The 26,206-nt window shown below is 42.4% G+C and overlaps 2 protein-coding genes across 2 annotated transcripts; both read left to right on the forward strand.

Moving 5' to 3' along the window:
• Window positions 1–8,910: 8,910 nt before the first annotated feature.
• On the forward strand, window positions 8,911–10,932 carry LOC135555930 (ferritin, middle subunit-like). The gene is made up of 4 exons (XM_064988747.1): window positions 8,911–9,210; window positions 9,599–9,745; window positions 9,980–10,105; window positions 10,571–10,932. The coding sequence occupies exons 1-4, from the start codon at window positions 9,109–9,111 to the stop codon at window positions 10,724–10,726; spliced, it is 531 nt and encodes a 176-aa protein (XP_064844819.1). The 5' UTR covers window positions 8,911–9,108; the 3' UTR covers window positions 10,727–10,932.
• A 6,193-nt stretch (window positions 10,933–17,125) lies between these two features.
• LOC135555933 (ferritin, middle subunit-like) lies at window positions 17,126–19,132 on the forward strand. Its single transcript, XM_064988749.1, has 4 exons — window positions 17,126–17,450; window positions 17,819–17,965; window positions 18,199–18,324; window positions 18,781–19,132. The coding sequence occupies exons 1-4, from the start codon at window positions 17,349–17,351 to the stop codon at window positions 18,934–18,936; spliced, it is 531 nt and encodes a 176-aa protein (XP_064844821.1). The 5' UTR covers window positions 17,126–17,348; the 3' UTR covers window positions 18,937–19,132.
• Window positions 19,133–26,206: the final 7,074 nt, after the last annotated feature.

Here is a 26,206-nt window from a genome sequence, read left to right on the forward strand (position 1 = left end):
GTGGTCTGCTTAGTTAATTGACTTTCATTGGGGGAAAAGAAGGAGTGGGCTGTCTTGCTTCCTCTTCCATCTCTGCTTGAGACTCCAGAATGCTGAGTCACAATTACAAGGCAGAAATACAGTCAGGGCAGAGCCTGAGTCAGTCCATACTGTCTTCACTTCCTATCTGTATTCCTCTACCTTTCTGTCACACCCCTCTCATTCATAACTTGATATCTCAATAAAGAAATAGAAAATACTAATATCATTTCGAGACCATGTACTACCCAAACATGGTGATGGGAACATAAATAGAATAATGGGTTTTGACATTGGTGGGGACTTTCTGAACTGTTATAGTTAGACAAACAGTTTAAAGTAATACAGAAAAATATTGGTATTTGATTTCTGATTGACTAAATTGACAACATTTTCAGGAAAGTTGTTGTACTTTCCCTTCAAATCACCAGAAACAACTATTCACAGCTATTTGATTAAAAATGCCTGGATAAATGAAGATAGTTCACACAGGCCGTTTACCACTGTCTGCTTAAGGAGGTGGCTCCTTAAGCAGACAACAATGCGATAGTGGTCTGTGTAGTTAATTGACTTCCATTGGGGGAAAAGAAGGAGTGGGATGTCTTGCTTCATCTTCCATCTCTGCTTGAGACTCCAGAAGGCTGAGTCACAATGACAAGGCAGAAATACAGCCAGGGCAGAGCCTGAGTCAGTCCATACTGTAGTAGAACCAACAGGAGGTTATGACAGGAATAAGAAGTGGCGCAAATTTCCCTGGGGAGAGGGGGGACATGCATTTTTGTCCCCTCCCCAGTTATATACATTTACATTTAAGTCATTTAGCAGACGCTCTTATCCAGAGCGACTTACAAATTGGTGAATTCACCTTCTGACATCCAGTGGAACAGCCACTTTACAATAGTGCATCTAAATCATTAAGGGGGGGGGTGAGAAGGATTACTTATCCTATCCTAGGTATTCCTTGAAGAGGTGGGGTTTCAGGTGTCTCCGGAAGGTGGTGATTGACTCCGCTGTCCTGGCGTCGTGAGGGAGTTTGTTCCACCATTGGGGGGCCAGAGCAGCGAACAGTTTTGACTGGGCTGAGCGGGAACTGTACTTCCTCAATGGTAGGGAGGCGAGCAGGCCAGAGGTGGATGAACGCAGTGCCCTTGCTTGGGTGTAGGGCCTGATCAGAGCCTGGAGGTACTGCGGTGCCGTTCCCCTCACAGCTCCGTAGGCAAGCACCATGGTCTTGTAGCGGATGCGAGCTTCAACTGGAAGCCAGTGGAGAGAGCGGAGGAGCGGGGTGACGTGAGAGAACTTGGGAAGGTTGAACACCAGACGGGCTGCGGCGTTCTGGATGAGTTGTAGGGGTTTAATGGCACAGGCAGGGAGCCCAGCCAACAGCGAGTTGCAGTAATCCAGACGGGAGATGACAAGTGCCTGGATTAGGACCTGCGCCGCTTCCTGTGTGAGGCAGGGTCGTACTCTGCGGATGTTGTAGAGCATGAACCTACAGGAACGGGCCACCGCCATGATGTTGGTTGAGAACGACAGGGTGTTGTCCAGGATCACGCCAAGGTTCTTAGCGCTCTGGGAGGAGGACACAATGGAGTTGTCAACCGTGATGGCGAGATCATGGAACGGGCAGTCCTTCCCCGGGAGGAAGAGCAGCTCCGTCTTGCCGAGGTTCAGCTTGAGGTGGTGATCCGTCATCCACACTGATATGTCTGCCAGACATGCAGAGATGCGATTCGCCACCTGGTCATCAGAAGGGGGAAAGGAGAAGATTAATTGTGTGTCGTCTGCATAGCAATGATAGGAGAGACCATGTGAGGTTATGACAGAGCCAAGTGACTTGGTGTATAGCGAGAATAGGAGAGGGCCTAGAACAGAGCCCTGGGGGACACCAGTGGTGAGAGCGCGTGGCGAGGAGACAGATTCTCGCCACGCCACCTGGTAGGAGCGACCTGTCAGGTAGGACGCAATCCAAGCGTGGGCCGCATCGGAGATGCCCAACTCGGAGAGGGTGGAGAGGAGGATCTGATGGTTCACAGTATCGAAGGCAGCCGATAGGTCTAGAAGGATGAGAGCAGAGGAGAGAGAGTTAGCTTTAGCAGTGCGGAGCGCCTCCGTGATACAGAGAAGAGCAGTCTCAGTTGAATGACTAGTCTTGAAACCTGACTGATTTGGATCAAGAAGGTCATTCTGAGAGAGATAGCGGGAGAGCTGGCCAAGGACGGCACGTTCAAGAGTTTTGGAGAGAAAAGAAAGAAGGGATACTGGTCTGTAGTTGTTGACATCGGAGGGATCGAGTGTAGGTTTTTTCAGAAGGGGTGCAACTCTCGCTCTCTTGAAGACGGAAGGGACGTAGCCAGCGGTCAGGGATGAGTTGATGAGCGAGGTGAGGTAAGGGAGAAGGTCCCCGGAAATGGTCTGGAGAAGAGAGGAGGGGATAGGGTCAAGCGGGCAGGTTGTTGGGCGGCCGGCTGTCACAAGAAGCAAGATTTCATCTGGAGAGAGAGGGGAGAAAGAGGTCAGAGCACAGGGTAGGGCAGTGTGAGCAGAACCAGCGGTGTCGTTTGACTTAGCAAACGAGGATCGGATGTCGTCGACCTTCTTTTCAAAATGGTTGACGAAGTCATCTGCAGAGAGGGAGGAGGGGGGGAGGGGGAGGAGGATTCAGGAGGGAGGAGAAGGTGGCAAAGAGCTTCCTAGGGTTAGAGGCAGATGCTTGGAATTTAGAGTGGTAGAAAGTGGCTTTAGCAGCAGAGACAGAGGAGGAAAATGTAGAGAGGAGGGAGTGAAAGGATGCCAGGTCCGCAGGGGAGGCGAGTTTTCCTCCATTTCCGCTCGGCTGCCCGGAGCTCTGTTCTGTGAGCTCGCAATGAGTCGTCGAGCCACGGAGCGGGAGGGGAGGACCGAGCCGGCCTGGAGGATAGGGGACATAGAGAGTCAAAGGATGCAGAAAGGGAAGAGAGGAGGGTTGAGGAGGCAGACTCAGGAGAAAGGTTGGAGAAGGTATGAGCAGAGGGAAGAGATGATAGGATGGAAGAGGAGAGAGTAGCGGGGGAGAGAGAGCGAAGGTTGGGACGGCGCGATACCATCCGAGTAGGGGCAGTGTGGGAAGTGTTGGATGAGAGCGAGAGGGAAAAGGATACAAGGTAGTGGTCGGAGACTTGGAGGGGAGTTGCAATGAGGTTAGTGGAAGAACAGCATCTAGTAAAGATGAGGTCGAGCGTATTGCCTGCCTTGTGAGTAGGGGGGAAGGTGAGAGGGTGAGGTCAAAAGAGGAGAGGAGTGGAAAGAAGGAGGCAGAGAGGAATGAGTCAAAGGTAGACGTGGGGAGGTTAAAGTCGCCCAGGACTGTGAGAGGTGAGCCGTCCTCAGGAAAGGGGCTTATCAAGGCATCAAGCTCATTGATGAACTCTCCGAGGGAACCTGGAGGGCGATAAATGATAAGGATGTTAAGCTTGAAAGGGCTGGTAACTGTGACAGCATGGAATTCAAAGGAGGCGATAGATAGATGGGTAAGGGGAGAGAGAGAGAATGACCACTTGGGAGAGATGAGGATCCCGGTGCCACCACCCCGCTGACCAGAAGCTCTCGGGGTGTGCGAGAACACGTGGGCGGACGAAGAGAGAGCAGTAGGAGTAGCAGTGTTATCTGTGGTGATCCATGTTTCCGTCAGTGCCAGGAAGTCGAGGGACTGGAGGGAGGCATAGGCTGAGATGAACTCTGCCTTGTTGGCCGCAGATCGGCAGTTCCAGAGGCTACCGGAGACCAGGAACTCCACGTGGGTCGTGCGCGCTGGGACCACCAGATTAGGGTGGCCGCGGCCACGCGGTGTGGAGCGTTTGTATGGTCTGTGCAGAGAGGAGAGAACAGGGATAGATAGACACATAGTTGACAGGGTACAGAAGAGGCTACGCTAATGCAAAGGAGATTGGAATGACAAGTGGACTACACGTCTCGAATGTTCAGAAAGTTAAGCTTACGTAGCAAGAATCTTATTGACTAAGATGATTGAAATGATACAGTACTGCTGGAGTAGGCTAGCTGGTAGTGGCTGCGATGTAGCTAACCTAGAAAATCGCTCTAGGCTAAACAATTGTCTTAGATACAAAGACGGCTATGTAGCTAGCTAGCTACGATCAAACAAAACAAACCGTTGTACTGTAATAGTTACTACAGTGCTGCTATTCGGGGCTAGCTGGCTAGCTACGTTAAAAGAACGACAATAGCTGGCCAGCTAACCTAGAAAATCGCTCTAGGCTACACAATTGTCTTAGATACAAAGACGGCTATGTAGCTAGCTAGCTACGATCAAACAAAACAAACCGTTGTACTGTAACAGTTACTACAGTGCTGCTATTCGGGGGCTAGCTGGCTAGCTACGTTAAAAGAACGACAATAGCTGGCCAGCTAACCTAGAAAATCGCTCTAGACTACACAATTGTCTTAGATACAAAGACGGCTATGTAGCTGGCTAGCTACGATCAAACAAATCAAACCGTTGTACTGTAATGAAGTGAAATGAAAAATGTGATACTACCTGTGGAGCGACGCGGAATGTTGACCGGGTAGTTGGAGTTCAATTCGGTAGAGGTTGGCTAGCTAGCTAGCAGCATTTCCTACGTTAAGGACGACAAATAGCTGGCTAGCTAACCTCGGTAAATTAAGATAATCACTCTAAGTCTACACACTCTAAACTGCACAATTATCTTGGAATGTATCATTGGAATGTGATACAAAACAAGGCAACAGTGTGCTTTTGGACCATGCGGATCTCACCGAGCAGTCGGGAAGGCTGTTTGCAGTGTTTATTCAACCCATCGAAAATATAAATATATATTTGTCCCCCCCACAACTAAAACCAATGTTGCGCCCCTGGTAAAAATAGTGGGAGGGAGCAATAGGGAGAGAGGGTGAGGGGGAAAGATTACAGACTAAAAACACTGTGTAACCCTTCAGAACTTCAATAGAAATAGTTATGTAATGGTTAACCATTGACAGTATTACTTACTTTTTCTAACTTTGTGCGGCTGGTCACATGATAGACCCGGTCATGACTTTAACAACTTAACACAGGTTCTCGGGGTTGAACATTACAGAAGAGATTTGCATAGAGAAATTAAGACAATTATTTGACTATTTCAATTTGAATCCTGTTTGCTCTTCTGCTAAAATATGGTCACTTAGAACAACCTGGAAGAGTAGACGTAACATAGTAAAAGTATATTCGGGAATACTCCAATTAGTATGATATGTTTTGTATGGTATGTATTAATTTGTGGATGTCCATCATCAAATTGGTATTATAATAAATTAATGGTAATTCGTACAATATGTTACGAATTGCAATTTTTATAATATGTTACGATTTCCTAAACATATGATATGTTACGAATTCCAATTTGTTGGGGCTAACTTTAGCTCGGTGGCTAGGTGCTAACGTTAGCTTGGTGGCTAAAGTTAGTTAGGCTAGGGGTTAAGGTTACTTTAGGGCTAAGATAAGGTTAGGAGTTAGGTTAAAGGGTTACGGTTAGGGTTAGGGGAAGGGTTAGCTAACATGCTAAGTAGTTGCAAAGTAGCTAAAAAGTAGTAAATAGTTGAAAAGTTGCTAATTAGCAAAAAAGCTGAAGTTGTCCGTGATGAGTTACAAGCAACTTTTGGTATGCTAGACGTTCACGTTATATGCTCACCCAAACTTATACTTTAGGCATGACACACAATTTAGTCAAAAACTGATGTCCCTTTTCGCAAAAAAAAGAAGGAATGCCAAGTATGTCACAGCCCTTGTTGTAACACCGGTTTAAGCATGAGTCTACTGTCACTTCCAACAGTCTGAAGAGGCTTCGTCTCATTGTCTCCAAAACTTTGTTTCCACTCATAATGAAAGCATTACGCTATAAAGTGTGGTTCAGCCTCGAACAGTTGATCAAAGTAACAGAAAGCAGGGCACATACTTCAAGGATTATCTATGTTGAAGACCCTTACCCACATTTGAAGCAGCTTCATATTTTTTCAACAAACAATGAACCTAGATAGTAGCTATGACAAACTGATAGATAGAGCCTGTTTTGGCTTACATTTGAGGAAAAAGGGGGCCCTGTTCTAAAACAATTGGAGTAGAGGCAATACCTTACATACTAGGCCAGGAAAGACCAGGGGCTGTATAAATCAGTGGAAGCTGGGAGGAGGAGCTTCCCCATCCATGTAATGTTATTCAATGTGATCTAAAAGGCAAAACTGATCCTAACCCGGCACTCTTGCTCTGAGAGGCTTGATGCAAACTGCCCCAGAAGACCTCAGCTGTGTTCGAATACCCATACTAACATGCTGTATACTACATACTTAATGAATACATACTGCATACTATATATTATTAGTTCACAGGGCTCCCGAATGGCGCAGCGGTCTAAGGCACTGCATCTCAGTGCAAGCGGCGTCACTATAGTACTGCTGTAATTGAGGTATGATTGGGCCCAGTGTCGTCCGGGTTTGGCTGGAGTAGGCCGTCATTGCAAACAAGAATTTGTTCTTAAATGACTTGCCTAGTTAAATAAAAGTTACATTTGAAAATACTGTAAAAGAACTGCCAACTTTTAGTTGAGCGTACTAGCGCTTCGACTGTCTACCGGAAGCTGATGCTGTTGCTATGCAACCTCTTGTTAGCTTGTTAGCATAACTAATTACTAACGAGACATCATACGATTTTGGATGTGTCTGTAAATTTAATCTGGAGTGCCAGAGTGCCAGAGTACGCTCTGGGCCTTCTTAAATTCAGAGCGTTGTCAGATTGTCTGTTCGTAAATTCAAAGCGTTTTGCTCTCTGGCCGAGGAGTTGGGTTGACTCCAGCATTCTGACCTCACATCGGCAGTCAAGCACCCAAGCTAACTGGTTAACTTTGGCTAGCTTGCTCGCTACTTCCAGACACAAATGAGAGAACACCTCACTCTGACCATTTTACTCGCCCTAGCAGAGCTGGTTAGGCTGTATTCATGTTACCCAGAGCATTGGTGACTGTAACTGTGGTGCTGGCAACAATTGAATTACTCTTTTAATTGAATTACTCTCAGATGAGAGTGCTCTGAAATCTGAGAAGATAGCCAGAGTGAATTAACAACGTCCATTGAGAACGCACAATGACTATACCACTTAGCAAAGCCTGATGTCTTAATAGCCAACTAAATGTATGTTGGGTAGCTTGCTAACATAACGGTACATACTACTGCAATGATATGCTATGCGGTTCATAAGGATAGCGTAGCTAAAGAATTGTAACGTAACTTATTTGAAAATTCATTACATCGCTGAACATTTTCTTAACATTTGTCATAATTTGTTAAAGCAATGAAATTGTATCCGCTCTCGTCTGACTTCGTCTGAATATTTTCCGCCATTTTCTTAAAATCTGAAAACGTTGTGTGGCCATGCCCGTTTTCTGAAGAATTGCATTATGGGCCCTGAAAGCATGGAAATAATGTCCACTGCTTGTATACTTCGTATTTTGGCTAATTTAGTATGACATCCGGGAACTTTTGGCATACTAACGATATCCATACTATGACCAATAACCATACTACATACTCCACTTCCATCACAAATAGTATGGTTAGTGCGGTTAGTATGAGTATTCGAACACAGCTCTAGTTCTTATGAATACCAATGACGTTTCAACTACATGGCTGTATTGAGCAATAACCCAGCACCCTGAAAGCACCCTGTCAACAGTTGTGGAAGATCAGGTCATGTGAACTGAAGTTGTTAGGAAGGTTACTTTATTACTGTAGTCTTTGATTTTCATTAGCTGTAAAAAAGGTTTCCACTTCACAGTTTTAGCTTAATAACCTATGTATGGTTAGATGTATGTAGCTACTGATTTCTAGGCTTATGTAATCAACTGAAAATACCATTTGTCAACCTCAATATGTAATTTGAAACCAAAAAGTGTATCTTTTTATAGCATTTCTACAAAAGCCAGCCTTTCTTTCTCTGTCCACTACTATATTCCCATACCTCATTCTGAATATTGAGCTGATGTTAAAAAAAGTGTGATAAACCCTACAGTTTTTCTCTTGGCTGCATTCTGGAAAAGGTAAACAATTAAGCTACATATGTTATTGAAACATGTGCTCTTAGAGAATGAAACAAAAGTTTACAGAACTGCATCTCAAAGTTCAATTCCTTTTATATCCTAAATCAAACATAGACATAGACTATTTCTCAATTAGCATAATACTAGAATGAGTGTTCAAATTCTTTCTATTTTCTTCTAAGGATATAACACACACATTTTCAACAATAACTTCTGTAGTTAGACCTGCACTGTTGCATTGCTTTCGGCTGATAATACTGCTTTAGTTGTTTCCAATAGAATGTTACTTTGTAATAAACAAAGTAAAAAAATAAAAATAACAGTCCGATATGAAGAGGTCAAGGCGAGAGCATTTACTCTGCCCATGATCTTTCCGCGTGAGATAAGCCCGTTTTCTTTCAAATTACTTGAGCATTATGATCGAATAGAAGTTTCGTAATGTTTAAGCTTTTACAAATGTACTGATATATGTGGATGCATGTGGTATTCCGGAAACTTTGAGAAAAATGAAATATATTTGTGCGTGGTGTTCACGCACGTACCTGCCCTCTCATTGGCTGGAATGGTCCCACCTGATCTTGCCTGTCTTCATTCGTTGAACACATGTATTTCCATTGATAGAGTGGTCACTCGGTTCTCTTGTCAATAAAATAAATAATCTTTGCTCTGGTCATGTGTATGAGTGGGCTGGTCTTTAAATGACCCGCCTAGTTCCTGTTGAAATTCTAAAGGTGATTGGCTACGCTCTGTGAGGGTGGATGTCACTGACGCATTCCGTTTGGAACAATAAATAGAGCGAACAAGGCTCCTTCGAGTTCACAAGTCTGAGAAGACGCATGAAGAAGTTCTTGCTTCAACAGTGATTGAACGGAACTCCTCTGCCTTCGTCCCGCATTATAGAACATTTTGGATTGATAACATAACACTTACCCAAACTATAATAGCAAAATAGTCGAATAAATCCTATTTTTTGTACCGTTACTTTAGCTATTAAAGAAAATCTGCCAAAATGGAGTCTCAGATCCGCCAGAACTATCACCACGATTGCGAAGCTGCCATCAACCGGATGATCAACTTGGAGATGTTTGCCTCCTACACCTACACCTCAATGGTAAGGAGTCTACCAAGATGACTGTTGTTGATCGACCTGTGTATTATTTTTATGCCTGGTCCTAAATGGCTTTTTCCACTTGATTTTTCTGTAGGTCTAGACAATTAATAGCTAAGAATCTCAACTCCGTGAAGTAAATTTGAGTTTTACTTGGCAAGGCTATTAAGACCCTCCGGTTAGATATAGCATTCAAATGAAGTTGGGAATCTATCCTACCTCTGTCAGAGCGCGTAACAACTCATTGACAGGTTAAATGTCACGTTACCAAGCAGACAACGGACTAGACTGATTCATCCCTATATCATCAAGCTTAGTTGCCACAAGAAGAATAGAATGCTGTCATGTTTTTTTTCGTTTTCTAACTTCAATGTTTTGTTTATCCACCCAGGCTTTCTATTTCTCCCGTGACGATGTGGCTCTGCGTGGTTTCGCGCATTTCTTCAAGAAGAACAGCGACGAGGAGCGGGAGCACGCCGACAAGCTTCTCTCCTTCCAGAACAAGAGGGGTGGACGCATTTCACTCCAGGACATCAAGGTGAGCGCCTGCGCATCAAACACATTTAGATTGTAGACTGATAGAGAATGTCTTTCCTCCATGGAGGAAAATGTCTACAGAGTTATATTGATCGAGAGAACCTGGAGTAGTCCTAAACAAATGGCCTCTAACCACTGAACTGAAACTGTGAGGGGTGTAACTCTGTTCACTTTATCCTGACCTTAACGTCTGCTAGTAGTCCCTAATCCTCCTGTGTTCTCTTGTCCTGTGTAGAAGCCAGAACGTGATGAGTGGGGCAATGGGCTGGAGGCCATGCAGTGTGCTCTGCAGCTGGAGAAGAATGTGAACCAGGCCCTGCTGGACCTGCACAAGATTGCCTCTGACAAGGTTGACCCCCATGTAAGTTATGGTGAACCCACACATCACATGTATGTATCACATAGAATACAGGTACTGTCCCAGGAGATGATCAGGTTGTTGTAGCTCTGATAACTAATGACACATGATTGTTTGACCTGCTTCTTCACACGCGCACAATAGTCCACAGATGCGCACAATGCAGCTAATGCATAAGGGGCGGCAGGTTGTCTAGTGGTTAGAGCTTTGGGCCAGTAACAAAGGTTGCTGGGTTGAATCCCAGAGCTGGCAAGGTAAAAATGTGTTCTGCCCCTGAACAAGGCAGTTAACCTATTGTTCCACACTAGGATGCCATTGTAAATAAGTGTTAATGGACTTGTCTAGTTAAAAAATAGACACCTCATTATCTACTCTTATGCCATTACCACCAGGCTCTTGTGTGTTACTGTAGTTACTTACAATAGTCTGTATTCATTCTCTTGTCTGACCTGTGTTTTCCCTCTTTAGCTGTGTGACTTCCTGGAGACCCATTACCTGAATGAGCAGGTGGAGGCCATTAAGAAGCTGGGTGACCACATCACCAACCTCACCAAGATGGATGCTGTCAAAAACAAGATGGCAGAGTACCTGTTTGACAAGCACACCCTGGGAGGCCAGAGCTAAACCACTTCAATCCCCAGGCTATGGCCTCCAGCCTCAGACCAGGACTCCTTGGTTCTCTGATAGATCCTCCTGGCTTTGCTTTTATAGGGATGGGAGAGTGTTAAACTGGTGAATTGCAACACTGCTGTGACAATGCTGTTTCTGTTCACAGCACTACTGTATTGGAGGCAAGGCTTCTTGTAAAACAATTAAAAAATATCACTGAAGTTTGTTGCTGTTTTTTAAGTGTTGACCTGGTAGTAATGGATGTTGTATCAGTCTATTGAGGTGCTTTGCTCTTTCACTGAGCGTCTTCATACCAGTGATCAATACTGACAATTGTAGACCTACTAGTGACTGAGGGTCATAACAATAGAAGTTTAACATGAGTTTTATAAGGGATGTTACCTTTTACCAAAGGGTGTCCTTTACTGTATCTTGTAATAGTGCCATGTCAATTAAGGACCCAGCTGTCAACTCTAGCGCCGTAGGAGTGAAATTGTTACCTACAATAGATGTAGACCTTTACGCTGTGCATCGCAAGTTTATTAGATAGCCTAGAGGTCAATCAAAACCGTTACCCAGCTGTTATGGCACATTTCTCTAGTGATGGGAAGTTTGTCTCTGACTGGCAAATCTTAACACATGATTTATTTCAGTTGGTAATGCCCAATAGTTCCCCTACAGCAAATTATGAACTGAATACTCAAAAGGTATGATTCTACAAGCCTCTCGTTCTTAAGGGACTTATTGGCGCTGTCATATGGTTTCAACGCTACTGTTTAAGTTACTAAACGCTGTCATTTTGGTAATTAACAGGCAAGCCAAACTTGAATACTTGAACTGAAAAATATGGTTTTCAAGACAAAGGAGTTTCTGGTGGCTAGACCACTTGGTTAAAGGGGAAAATAGCCTAATGAGAACTTTATCAGCAATGGCATTTTCAATTACTCTTCAACTTTGATTATTCAACGAAGTATTGCCATGGTAAAATTGACTACATTTGTATGGTATGGAATATCTGTATATACACTGCTTAAAATAAAGGGAACACTAAAATAACATCCTAGATCTGAAAATATTTTTATTAAATCATAGTTGAATGTGCTGACAAATCACACGATCAATGGAAATAAAATTTATCAACCCATGGTCTGGATTTGGAGTCACACACAGAATTAAAGTGGAAAACCAAACTACAGGCTGATCCAACTTAAATGTCCTTAAGTCAAAATGAGGCTCAGTAGTGTGTGTGGCCTCCACGTGCCTGTATGACCTCCCAACAACGCCTGTGCATGCTCCTGATGAGGAGGCGGATGGTCTCCTGAGGGATCTCCTCCCAGACCTGGACTGGTGGTCTAACAAGGGGTCTGAGGATCTCATCTCGGTACCTAATGGCAGTCAGGCTACCTCTGTCGAGCACATGGAGGGCTGTGCGGCACCCCAAAGAAATGCCACCCCACACCATGACTGACCCACCGCCAAGCCGGTCATGCTGGAGGATGTTGCAGGCAGCAGAACGTTCTCCACGGTGTCTCCAGACTGTCACGTCTGTCACATGTGCTCAGTGTGAACCTGCTTTCATCTGTGAAGAGCACAGGGAGCCAGTGGCGAATTTGCCAATCTTGGTGTTCTCTGGCAAATGCCAAACGTCCTGCACGGTGTAAGCACAACACCCACCTGTGGACGTCGGGCCCTCATACCACCCTCATGGAGTCTGTTTCTGACCGTTTGAGCAGACACACGCACATTTGTGGCCTGTTGGAGGTCATTTTGCAGGGCTCTGGCAGTGCTCCTCCTGCTCCTCCTTGCACAAAGGCGGAGGTTGCGGTCCTGCTGCTGGGTTGTTGCCCTCCTACGGCCTCCTCCACGTCTCCTGATATACTGGCCTGTCTCCTGGTAGTGCCTCCATGCTCTGGACACTACGCTGACAGACACAGCAAACCTTCTTGCCACAGCTCGCATTGATGTGCCATCCTGGATGAGCTGCACTTCCTGAGCCACTTGTGTGGGTTGTAGACTCTGTCTCATGCTACCACTAGAGTGAAAGCACCGCCAGCATTCAAAAGTGACCAAAACATCAGCCAGGAAGCATAGGAACTGAGAAGTGGTCTGTGGTCACCACCTGCAGAACCACTCCTTTATTGGTGGTGTCTTGCTAATTGCCGATAATTTCCACCTGTTGCCTATTCAATTTGCACAACAGCATGTGAAATTTGTCAATCAGTGGTGCTTCCTAATTGGACAGTTTGATTTCACAGAAGTGTGATTGACTTGGAGTTACACTGTGTTGTTTAAGTGTTCCCTTTATTTTTTTGAGCAGAGTATATAGAATAATGGGTTTTGACATTGGTGGTGACTTTCTGAACTGTTATAGTTAGACCAACAGTTTAAAGTAATACAGAAAAATATTGCTATTTGAGTTCTGATTGACTAAATTGACAACATTTTCTGGAAATTTGTTGTATTTTGCCTCCGAGTAGTCGGGTAGGCTGTTTGCTGTGTTTATTCGACCCAAAAAATATATAAATATATATGTCTCCTCCACATCTAAAACCAATGTTGCGCCCCTGGTAAAAAATAGTGAGAGGGAGCAATTGGGAGAGAGGGGAAGGGGAAAGAGTACAGACTAAAAACACTGTGTCACCCTTCAGAACTTAAATAAAAAGAGTTATGTAATGGTTAATCATTTACAGTATTACTTACTGTTTATAACTTTGTGCAGCTGGTCACATGATGGCTTTAACAACTTAACACAGGTTCTCGGTTTTGAACATTACAGAAAAGAATTGCATTAAAAAATTAAGACAATTCTATGTCATTTTCATTTTTAATGCTATGTTTGCCCTTCTGCTAAAATATGGTCACTAAGAACAATCTGGACTCAGAGGTAGACGTAACATAGTTAAAGTAAATTGGTATGATATGGTATGATATGTTTTGTATGGTATGTATTAATTTGTGGATGTCCATCATCCATTTCGTATTATATTTTACTAATTGCAATTTTTACACTATGTTATGATTTGCTAAACATATGATATCTTACGAATTCCAATTTGTTTGTGGCTAACGTTAGCTCGGTGGCTAGGTGCTAGCGTTAGCTATGTGGCTGAAATTAGCTAGGCTAGGGGTTAAGGGTTAAGGTTAGGTCTAAGGTTAAGGTTAGGAGTTAGGTTAAAGGGCAACCTTTGTGATGCTAGACATTCGCGTTATATGCTCACCCTAAATTATCCTTTAAGCATGACACATCATTTAGTCAGGAGGTGATGTCCCTTTTCGCAAAAAAAAGAAGGAATGCCAAGTATGTCGCAGCCCTTTTTGTAACACTGGTTTAAGCATAAGTCTACTGTCACTACCAACAGTCTGAAGAAGCTTTGTCTCATTGTCTCCAAAACTTTGTTTGCGCTCATAATGAAAACATTACACTATAAACTGAGGTTCAGTCTAAAACAGTTGATCAAAGTAACAGAAAGCAGGGCACATACTTCAAGGATTATCTATGTTGAAGACCCTTACCCACATTTGAAGCAGCTTCATAATTTTTCAACAAACAATGAACCTAGATAGTAGCTATGACAAACTGATAGATAGAGCCTGTTTTGGCTTACATTTTAGGAGAAAGGGGGTCCTGTCCTCAAACAATTGGAGTAGAGGCACTACCTTACATACTAGGCCAGGAAAGATCAGGGGCTGGGTGGCTGCTGGGGGAGGAGCTTCCCCATCATTGAAATGTTATTCAATGTGATCTAAAAGGCTAAACTGATCCTATATCGGCACTCTTACTCTGAGAGGCTTGATGCATACTGCCCCAGAAGACCTAAGTAGTGTCCGATTACCCATTCTAACATACTGTATACGACATACATACTGCATACTATATATTATTAGTTCATAGGTCTCCCGAGTGGCGCAATGGTCTAGGGCTCCCGAATGGTGCAAGCAGTCTAAGGCACCGCATCCCATTGCAAGCGGCATCACTTTAATACCTGGTTTGAATCCAGGCTGTATCACATCTGGCTGTGATTGGCCCAGCGTCGTCCGGGTTTGGCTGGAGTAGGCCGAATTTGTTCTTAACTGACTTGCCTAGTTAAATAAAGTTACATTTGAGTATACTGTAAAAGAACTGTAAACTTCTAGATGAGCTTACTAGTGCTTCGCCTGTCTACCGGAAGCTGATGGTGTTGCTATGCAACGTCTTGCTAGCTTGTTAGCATAACAAATTACTAGCTAGACATCGTACGATTTCGGGTGTGTTTGTAAATTAAATTTGGAGTGCCAGAGCACACTCTCGGCGTTCGTAAATTCAGAGCATTGTCAGATTGTCCGTTAGTAAATTTAAAGTGTTTCGCCCTCGGAGCGTTCAGAGCCCACACTGGCCGAGGAGTAGGGTTGATCCGAGCATTTTGACCTCACAACGGCAGTCAAACACCCAAGCTAACTGGCTAACATTGGCTAGCTTCCTAGCTACTTCTAGTATCCATTGAGAGCGCACAATGACTATACCACTTAGCTAATCCTGATGTATTAATAGCCAACTAACTTTACGCTAACATACTGGTACATACTGCTGTAATGATATGCTATGCAGTTCGTAAGGATAGCGTAGCTAAAAAATTGTCAGCCAACATCAGACATGACGTGCAACGTAACTTATTTGAAAAGTCATTCCACGTCTCAACATTTTCTTAACTCTTGTCATAATTAGTCAAAACAAGTAAATTCATCCACTCTCGTAATATGCTGTATCTTGGCCAGGTCGCAGTTGTAAATGAGAACTTGTTCTCAACTAGCCTACCTGGTTAAATAAAGGTGAAATAAAAAATAAACAAAGTAACAATTTTTAAACAAATTAAAAGATGAGGTCGAGGCAAGTGCATTTACTCCACCCACAATCTGTCCGCGTGAGATAAGCCCGTTTTTGTGTGGAGGCATATAACAGTGTCAAATTACTTGCGGATTTTGATCATATAGAAGTTTCGTAATGTTTAAGCTTTAACAAATGTACTAATATATGCGGATGCACGTGGCATTCCGGCAACTTTGAGAAAAATTACGTCAAGTTCTGCGTGTTGTTCACACCCGTGCCTTCCCTCTCATTGGCTAGAATGGTTCCACCTGATCTTGCCTGTCTCCAATTGTTGAGCACATGTATTTCCATTGTGAGATGGGTCACTCGGCTCTCGTCAATATAATACATATCTTTGCTTTAGGTGATGTGAATGAGTGGGATCATCATTTATTTATATTTTTTATATATTTTAATTTATTTATTATTATGAACACAACAATACAAAATGTATACAAAGAAGAGTACATAAACCTAACAGACAGGGGTATTACATATCAAGATTCCTTTTCAATTTGTTAAACATTTTTTTTTTTACCTCACCTTTATTTAACCAGGTAGGCCAGTTGAGAACAAGTTCTCATTTACAACTGCGACCTGGCCAAGATAAAGCAAAGCAGTGCGACACAAACAATAACACAGAGTTACACATAGAATAAACAAACGTACAGTCAATAACACAATATAATATATATATATATATATATATATATAGTGTGTGCAAATGAGGTAAGATTAGGGAGGTAGGGCAATAAATTGGCCGTAGTGGCGAAGTGATTACAATTTAGCAATTAAACACTGGAGTGATAGATGTGCAGAAGATGAATGTGCAAGTTGAGATATTGGGGTGCAAAGGAGCAAAAAATAAGTAACAATATGGGGATGAGGTAGTTGGATGGGCGACTTACAGATGGGCTTTGATTTGATTTGATTTTGATTTGGCTATGTACAGGTGCAATGATATGTGACCTGCTCTGACAGCTGATGTTTAAAGTTAGTGAGGGAGATATGAGTCTCTTTATGGTGAATATTGCTTTTTTGTTTTTACATTTACTGATCATTTCAAAATAATATTTAAATTTTATCTTAAATAATGTGAAGAGGGGTTTGTTCTCTGCCCACTTCATTTCATGGATAAAGAATCTTCGATTAAAGATAAACAAATGAACAATGAAAGTTAAATCAGGGTCCATATCAAAAAACATAATATCATAGTCTCTCAGATTAACATTAGTAGTCTTCTCTTTAAGATAAAATCTTCTAACTCACTCCAAAATCTTCTGACAAAAGAACATAAGAATACAATATGGAATAAGAATGACTTAAACCACAAAAACAAGAATTTATTTTTCCAAAACTGATTTGACAACAACGGTATTTGGATTAAACAATTATTGAACAATGATGGCCAACTATACGATTATCAAGAATTCATGAGAACACACAATGTTACATTCACTCCTGAGGAATGGTGTCGTCGTCAAATGATCCGCATGGTTCCTGTTGAATTTCTAAAGGTGATTGGCTCCGCTCTGTGAGGGTGGATGTCACTGACGCAATCCGTTTGGAACAATAAATAGAGCGAACAAGGCTCCTTCCAGTTCACAAGTCTGAGAAGACGCATGAAGAAGTTCTTGCTTCAACAGTGATTGAACGGAACTCCTCTGCCTTCGTCCCGCATTATAGAATATTTTGGATTGATAACATAACACTTACCCAAACTATAATAGCAAAATAGTCGGATAAATCCTATTTTTGTACCGTTGCTTTAGCTATTAAAGAAAATCTGCCAAAATGGAGTCTCAGATCCGCCAGAACTATCACCACGATTGCGAAGCTGCCATCAACCGGATGATCAACTTGGAGATGTTTGCCTCCTACACATACACTTCAATGGTAAAGAGTCTACCAAGATGACCGTTTTGTTGAGCTACCTGTTATTATGCCTGGGCCTAAATTCCACTTCACCTGACTTTTCTGTAGCCAATAACCTCAACTCCGTTAAGTACATATTTGAGTTTTACTTGGCAAGGCTATTAAGACCCTCCAGTTTGGTATAGTATTCAAGTGAAGCCGGGAATCTATCCTACCTTGGTCAGAGCGCGTAACAACTCCTTGCTTGACAGGTTAATTGTCAGGTTACCAAATAGACTACAGACTAGACTGATTCATGCCTATATCAAGGTTTGTTGCCACAACAAGAACAGTCACGTTCGGCACTTTTTTTTCTTCTTTTAACCACACTGTTTTGTTTGTCCACCCAGGCTTTCTATTTCTCCCGTGACGATGTGGCTCTGTCTGGCTTCGCGCATTTCTTCAAGGAGAACAGCGACGAGGAGCGAGAGCACGCCGAGAAGCTACTCTCCTTCCAGAACAAGAGAGGTGGACGCATTTTACTCCAGGACATAAAGGTGAGCGCCTGAGCATCGAGGAACACGTCTAGCTTGTAGACTGATAGAAAATGTCTTTACTCCATGGTGTGTCCAGCGTTAAGTTGATATAGAGAACCTGGAGTAGTTCGAAACATACTGCCTCTAACCACTGAACTGAAACAGTGTGAGGGATGTAACTCTGTTCACTTTATCCAAACCTTAGCGTTTGCTTGTTGTCCCTAACCCTCCTGTGTTCACTCTGGCCTGTGTAGAAGCCAGAACGCGATGAGTGGGGCAATGGGCTGGAGGCCATGCAGTGTGCTCTGCAGCTGGAGAAGAATGTGAACCAGACCCTGCTGGACCTGCACAAGATTGCCTCTGACAAAGTTGACCCCCATGTAAGTTATGGTGGAACCACATGTATGTATCACATAGAATACAGGTTTTGTCTCAGGAGATGATCAGGTTGTTGTAGCTCTAACTAAGACAGGATTGGGTGATCTGTTTCTTAACACGCACACAATAGTCCACAGATGCACAGTACACACACATTGCAGCTAATGCATAAGGGGTGGCAGGTCATCTAGTGGTTAGAGCTTTGGGCCATTAACTAAAAGGTGGCTGGCTTGAATCCCTGAGCTGCCAAGGTAAAAATCTGTTCTGCCCCTGATTAACCCACTGTGCCACGTTAGGATGTCATTGTAAATAGGAATTTATCTGACTTGTGTAGTTAAAAAATAAACTGCAGACACCTCATTATCTGCCCTTATGCCATTACCACCAGGCTCTTGTGTGTTACTGTATCTACAATGGTCTGTAGTCATTCTCTTGTCTGACCTGTTTTCCCTCTTTAGCTGTGTGACTTCCTGGAGACCCATTATCTGAATGAGCAGGTGGAGGCCATTAAGAAGCTGGGAGACCACATCACCAACCTCACTACGATGGATGTTGTCAAAAACAAGATGGCAGAGTACCTGTTTGACAAGCACACCCTGGGAGGCCAGAGCTAAACCACTTCCATCCCCGGGCCTCTAGCCTCAGACCAGGAGTACTGGCTTCTGTGATATATCCTCCTGGCTTTGCATTTATAGGGAGGGGAGTGTTAAACTGGTGCAGTGCAACAGCTGTTACATTGGTGTTTCTGTTGACAACACTACTGTATTTTGCAGGCAAGTCTTATAAAACAATTAAAAAAATATCACTGAAGTTTGTTGCTGTTTTCTAAGTGTTGACCTGTAGTAATGGATGTTGTATCAGTCTATTGAGGTTCTTTGCTCTTTTACTGAGCATCATCATACCAGTGAATACTGACAATTGTAGACCTACTGACTGAGGGTCATAACAATAGAAGTTTAACATGAGATTTTATAAAGGATGTTACCTCTCACAGAGGGTGTCCTTTACCGTATCTTGTAATAGTGCCATGTCAATTAAGGGCCCAGCTGTCAACTCTAGGTCCATAGGAGTGAAATGTGTAACTATAGTTGATGTAGACATTTAATCTGAGCATCACAAGTGTATTATACAGCCTAGAGGTCAATCAAACCCTTGCGTCCTGCTCGGTAAATCAGTTAGCAAGTTATGGTGCATTTCTCTAGTGATGAAGTTCGTCTCCTACTGACACACAATACATCTCTACCCGTTCTGTTTATTTCAGGTAATACCCAATAGTTCCCCTACACAAACTATGAACTGAATAATAATGAACTGACACTTTTAAGGTGTCCATATAGTAAATGAGTTTCTAGCGGGTAGACATTTCGTTAAACGGGGAGAAGTGTCTAATCAGCAATGGCATTTTCAGTAACTATTTCCTATTCATAACTGCCGCCAACATTAACAACCTAGAAGTATTGATATGGTAAAATAATTGCGTACATTTAATTAAAAGATGGTAATTGTGTTCACTGAGTTGGTTTATATTTAGGGTAATGTTTTGCAGCTTTGTCATTCTATTTGAAAATATATTTTAAATGTGAAATCCACACCGGGCCAGATATTTGTGATAATCTGACGTACCCAAGAAGGCTACTAGATGGCATCTGATTCATTTGCATTTTACAACATTTGAATTTGTTATGGATCCCTATTAGCTGCTGTCAAGGTAGCAGTTACTCTTTATGGGGTCGAGCAAATTAAAGGCAGTTCTATACAATAACACTAACATATTAGATTTCACAACACATTAAGGGCTTGCCCTCAGGCCACTACACTTCTACAACATAAAATCCATGTGTGTGTGTCTATAGTGCATATGTTATGTCTCTTCTCAGTCCCTGCTGTCCCATAAGTTGTATTTTTATCTATTTAAAAATCTTATTTCACTGCTTGCATGATTTACTTAATGTGGAATAGCAGCCATGTCATAACTCTCTGTAGTACTGTGCACCTCCCATAGTCTGTCCTGGACTTGGGGACTGTGAAGAGACCTGGTGGCATGTCTTGTGGGGTATGCATTGGTGTCTGAGTTGTGTACTAGTAGTTTAAACTGACAGCTGGGTGCATTCAACATGTTAATAATTCCCACAAATACAAGTAGTGATGAAGTAAATCTCTCCTCTACTTTGAGCCATGAGAGATTGACATGCATAATATTGATAGCTTTCTGTGTACACTTAAGGGTGAGCCGTGCTGCCCAGTTCTGGGACAATTGTACAAAAAAAGTCCCTTTTTGTGGCACCTGACCACGTGACTGGACAGTAGTCCAGGTGCGACAAAACAAGGGCCTGTAGAACCTACCTTGTTGATAGCGTTGTTAAGAAGGCAGAGCAGTACTTTATCATGGACGGATCTATCCCCATCTTAGCTACTGTTGTATCAATATGTTTTAACCATGACAGAAGTTTAGTCTCGACTTGATACTTATCCACATTTCCACATTATTCATTACAAGTTAATTAAAATAAAATATAGGACAAAACACACATCACGACAAGAGAGACAACACAACACTACATAAAGAGAGACCTAAGACAACAACATAGCATGGTAGGCAGTAACAGGAGTCTGTTGTAACAGATAGGCCTACATTATTCAGTGTATATACATCCTTGGCTGAGTACCAGTGGAAAGTTTGGGACAGTCAAGTCAGCAATAGTCTATGTTGCGAGCAACAAGATAATGTTTTGAGTTTATGATCTATCTTATTGCTAAATAACACACCTGTCTGATAATATGGACCGATATGGTATTGGGCTCATTTCTTAGAATGGAACATTTTATTTTTGTTGGTGTCAGCATGATTTTATATTAATTCATTTTGGAGAATTAAATCAGTCTGAAAAGTCCAAAGTAATTATTCTCTCTGCTTCCAGCTAGACCAACGCAATACTTTTATTCTGGGGCGGCAGGTTAGCCTAGTGGTTAGCGCGTTGCACTAGTAACCGGAAGGTTGCAAGTTCAAACCCCTGAGCTGACAAGGTACAAGGTTCTGTCGTTTTGCCCCTGAACAGGCAGTTAACCCACTGTTCCTTGGCAGTCATTGAAAATAAGAATTTGTTCTTAACTGACTTGCTGAGTTAAATAAAGGTAAAATAAAAAATTCATAACAGAATTTTCCCGCCTGTTAGGACTGGTACAAGATTTCATATACAACGGATGGGTCCCATTATGTCTGGCGAGAAACCAAACACTGCATTCCACAGTAAGAAGCATGGTGGTAGTGAGATGGATTGGGGATGCTTTGCTACCTCAGGACCTTGATGACTTGCCTTAATAGAAGGAACCATGAATTCCACTCTGTATCAGAGAATTCTACAGCAAAATGTCAGTCCATTCGTCTGTGAGCTGGAGCTGAAGCTGAAGCGCAGCTTGGTCAGGCAGCAAGACAATGATCCAAAACACACAATCAAGTCTACATAAAAATTGTTAAAAGCAATACATTTTACGTTTTTGGAATGGCCTAGTCAAAGTCCAGACCAAATCCCAATTTAGATGGTGTGGCCGAACTTGAAATGAGCTTGAAATCCAAACAAATTACGCTGAGTTAAAGAAGTTCTGCATGCAAGAGTGGGACAGTATTCCTCCACAGCAATGTGAGAAACTGATCAATAACAACAGGACGCATTTGGTTGCAGTCATTGCAGCTGAAGGTGGCAATACCAATTATTTAGTGTAAGAGGGCAATTACTTTTTCACACAGAGGAATTGGGTGTTGAGTAACTTGGTTAATTAAATAAATAAATGATTATCCATTTTTTTGTTATTTGTAAACTCATGTTCCCTTTATCTAATATTAGGTTTTGGTTGAAGATCTGATAACATGCAGTTACAAAACGTGCAAAAATAGAGAAAATCAGAAAACTTTATTTTTACTTTTTTAACGGTACTGTATATATACACTGAGTGTATAAAACATTAAGAACAACTTCCTAATATTGAATTGCAAACTCCCCTTTTTCCCCTCAGAACAGCCTCAATTCGTTAAGGCAAGGACTCGATCTACAGGGTGTCGACAGCGTTCTACAGGGATGCTGGTTCATGTTAACTCCAATGCTTCCCACAGTTGTGTTAAATTGGCTGGATGTCCCTATCTGAGGTGGATCATTCTTGATACACACAGGAAACTATTGAGTGTGAAAAACCAAGTGCTTTTGTGGTGATTGTCTAAACTCTTAGTTAAACCTACAGTTTAAAGTAATATTGGAAAATATTGTTATTTGAGTTGTGATTGGGGTATATTGGCCAAATGATCAGGAAATTTGTTGGTGTATTATACCTCCAACATTCATCAGAAACAACCATATGACAGCTATTTGTATAAAATGCCTTAGTAAGTTACAGAGTTTATGTTACTGCTGTTCTCTACTTCTTCCCTTTTTTTTCCTAGTCTCAGGACGTTTTCGCCCTCATCACCGCTCAAGTCTGTTTCAATAGTCATGAGACCTAGTCTCCTTCCACCATTGTCACGGTGATTGTGGGGTTCTCCATAGACACCAATACGATAGCGGTCTGCTTAGTCCTTGACTTTCATTGAAACAGAACCATTGAGGGAGTGGAACATTTCACTTCCTCTTCCGTCTTTCGCTTCCTCTTCCATTTTTGCTGCCTAACCAATGCTGTGCTGTGTAGGCCTACAGTGGCAGGAGGAGAGTCAAATAATTCCTCAGAAAATTATTTTTGATTAGGCATTGTCCAAAAATTGCAATATCTTGCCCGTAGACTAGCCTATGTTCTGTTCAGTTTGAGAAGGAGAGCGTGAAGTGGAGGACTGGATACAAGTTATTGACATCACAATAAGCCAGATTTTAGTTACTTACATTGTGGTGCTGAAACTTGAAGCAGCTATCGTGACACAATCAATTGGAAATGGACAGCTGATAGTGCTGAAAATAGGCAAATTAGAGAAGGAATAATTCATTTAAACCGTCTTAATTTTAATTAGACTTTACTAACAACAAGAGAGCTTTGTGTTGGAGCCTATTTCTTCCTTTTAAGAAATAAGAGGAAGCTCTACCCGTTTGACAGAGTTACGCTGCTATATCCATAGATTTGTGGTTTGTTGAGGAAGGTTCCTTTTCAATCATATGCTTATTGGCGAAATCAGCAATCAGACAATATCTTTAAGTTAATCAGTCATTCATAGGGTAGCCTAGTGGTTAGAGCGTTGGACTAGTAACCGCAAGGTTGAAAGTTTGAATCCCTGAGCTGACAAGGTACAAATCTGTAGTTCTGCCCCTGAACAGGCAGTTAACCCACTGTTCCAAGGCTGTCATTGAAAATAAGAATTTGTTCTAAACTGACTTGCCTAGTTAAATAAAGGTCAAAATAAAATATTAGTACAAATGCAGACAGAAGTTGCCAACGGGAACATGTTTCCGAGGAAGTTCAGCAAAATAGGAAAGGGTCTAAGTTGCTTTAATATGCTTGCAGTCAACCCCTACTGATATAACTGCCTACATCAACACCTTCTACTCACGAGACCAATCCCATGCATCAGGAGAGACATAGTTCCAGTGTTTTCTAAGGGCTCAGCAGTAATTTTACACTTCCCAAGTTGCTTTATAGTGGTATGTCTGACTAGTCTATTATCTCTTTCACTTCCCTGCGGGGTTCTGTGTCTACAAATCTCATTTGGCCTTGAGGCGCTTTCTCACAGACACCCTGTTTTTACTGCAATAACACACACATCTCTCAGACTGTTTCTTATAAGAAGCAGAGAATAGAAAAGAACTGTGGAACAATATTAAACATTATATATATATATATATACAGTGGGGAGAACAAGTATTTGATACACTGCCGATTTAGCAGGTTTTCCTACTTACAAAGCATGTAGAGGTCTGTAATTTTTTATCATAGGTGCACTTCAACTGTGAGAGACGGAATCTAAAACAAAAATCCAGAAAATCAAATTGTATGATTTTTAAGTCATTCATTTGCATTTTATTGCATGACATAAGTATTTGATACATCAGAAAAGCAGAACTTAATATTTGGTACAGAAACCTTTGTTTGCAATTACAGAGATCATACGTTTCCTGTAGTTCGTGACCAGGTTTGCACACACTGCAGCAGGGATTTTGGCCCACTCCTCCATACAGACCTTTTCCAGATCCTTCAGGTTTCGGAGCTGTCGCTGGGCAATACGGACTTTCAGCTCCCTCCAAAGATTTTCTATTGGGTTCAGGTCTGGAGACTGGATAGGCCACTCCAGGACCTTGAGATGCTTCTTACGGAGCCACTCCTTAGTTGCCCTGATTGTGTGTTTCGGGTCGTTGTCATGCTGGAAGAACCAGCCACGACCCATCTTCAATGCTCTTACTGAGAGAAGGAGGTTCTTGGCCAAGATCTCGCGATACATGGCCCCATCCATCCTCCCCTCAAAACGGTGCAGGTGTCCTGTTCCCTTTGCAGAAAAGCATCCCCAAAGAATGATGTTTCCACCTCCATGCTTCACGGTTGGGACGGTGTTCTTGGGGTTGTACTCATCCTTCTTCTTTCTCCAAATGCGGCGAGTGGAGTTTAGACCAAAAAGCTCTATTTTTGTTTCATCAGACCACATGACCTTCTCCCATTCCTCATCTGGATCATCCAGATGGTCATTGACAAACTTCAGACGGGCCTGAACATGCTCTGGCTTGAGCAGGGGGACCTTGCGTGCACTGCAGGATTTTAATCCATGACGGCGTAGTGTGTTACTAATGATTTTCTTTGAGACTGTGGTCCCAGCTCTCTTCAGGTCATTGACAAGGTCCTGCCGTGTAGTTCTGGGCTTATCCCTCACCTTCCTCATGATCATTGATGCCCCACGAGGTGAGATCTTGGATGGAGCCCCAGACCGAGGTTGATTGACCGTCATCTTGAACTTCTTCCATTTTCAAATAATTGCGCCAACAGTTGTTGCCTTCTCACCTAGCTACTTGTCTATTGTCCTGTAGCCCATCACAGCCTTGTGCAGGTCTACAATTTTATCCCTGATGTCCTTATACAACTCTCTAGTCTTGGCCATTGTGGAGAGGTTGGAGTCTGTTTGATTGAGTGTGTGGACAGGTGTCTTTTATATAGGTAACGAGTTCAAACAGGTGCAGTTAATACAGGTAATGAGTGGAGAACAGGAGGGCTTCTTAAAGAAAAACTAACAGGTCTGTGAGAGCCGGAATTCTTACTGTTTGGTAGGTGATCAAATACTTATGTCATGCAATAAAATGCAAATTAATTGCTTAAAAATCATACAATGTGATTTGCTGGATTGTTCTTTTCGATTCCGTTTCTCACAGTTGAAGTGTACCTATGATGAAAAATTACAGACCTCTACATGATTTCTAAGTAGGAAAACCTGCAAAATTGGCAGTGTATCAAATACTTGTTCTCCCAACTGTGTATATATATATATATATATATATATATATATATATATCGCTAATCTGTAGTCCAGGACCCTATAAATATAGTGGGGGAGCGGTCTTATAGCCCTTCCCCTTATTTTAATACAACATAAACGGAATCAATTATTATAATACATCAATCATTTGGTGCAGCCCCTATCACGACCCCAAGGTGAACCCCATCAGGTTCAATTCCTCCACTTACCATGCACAACATGCTGAAAATAACCTGGAGAGACATGACTTCGATGCATATGGGAATATCATCGTTTGGTTTCTTTGACATTCAGAGTCTGAGCTCCAATCTTCTATAGTGGAGAAGGCAAAACATGGAATTTGCTTTGGAAGTAATCTAATTCTGTCACTTTGATTAAACTATTCGCTTTCTGTACAAAGATGTTTAAACCCAGACAGCTTTTAGGGAAACCCTTGTGACCTTCTGTTGTTAAAGAAG

The sequence above is a fragment of the Oncorhynchus masou genome, chromosome 15 (assembly GCF_036934945.1).
Source record: "Oncorhynchus masou masou isolate Uvic2021 chromosome 15, UVic_Omas_1.1, whole genome shotgun sequence".
In the NCBI taxonomy this organism is placed as follows: Eukaryota; Metazoa; Chordata; class Actinopteri; order Salmoniformes; family Salmonidae; genus Oncorhynchus; species Oncorhynchus masou.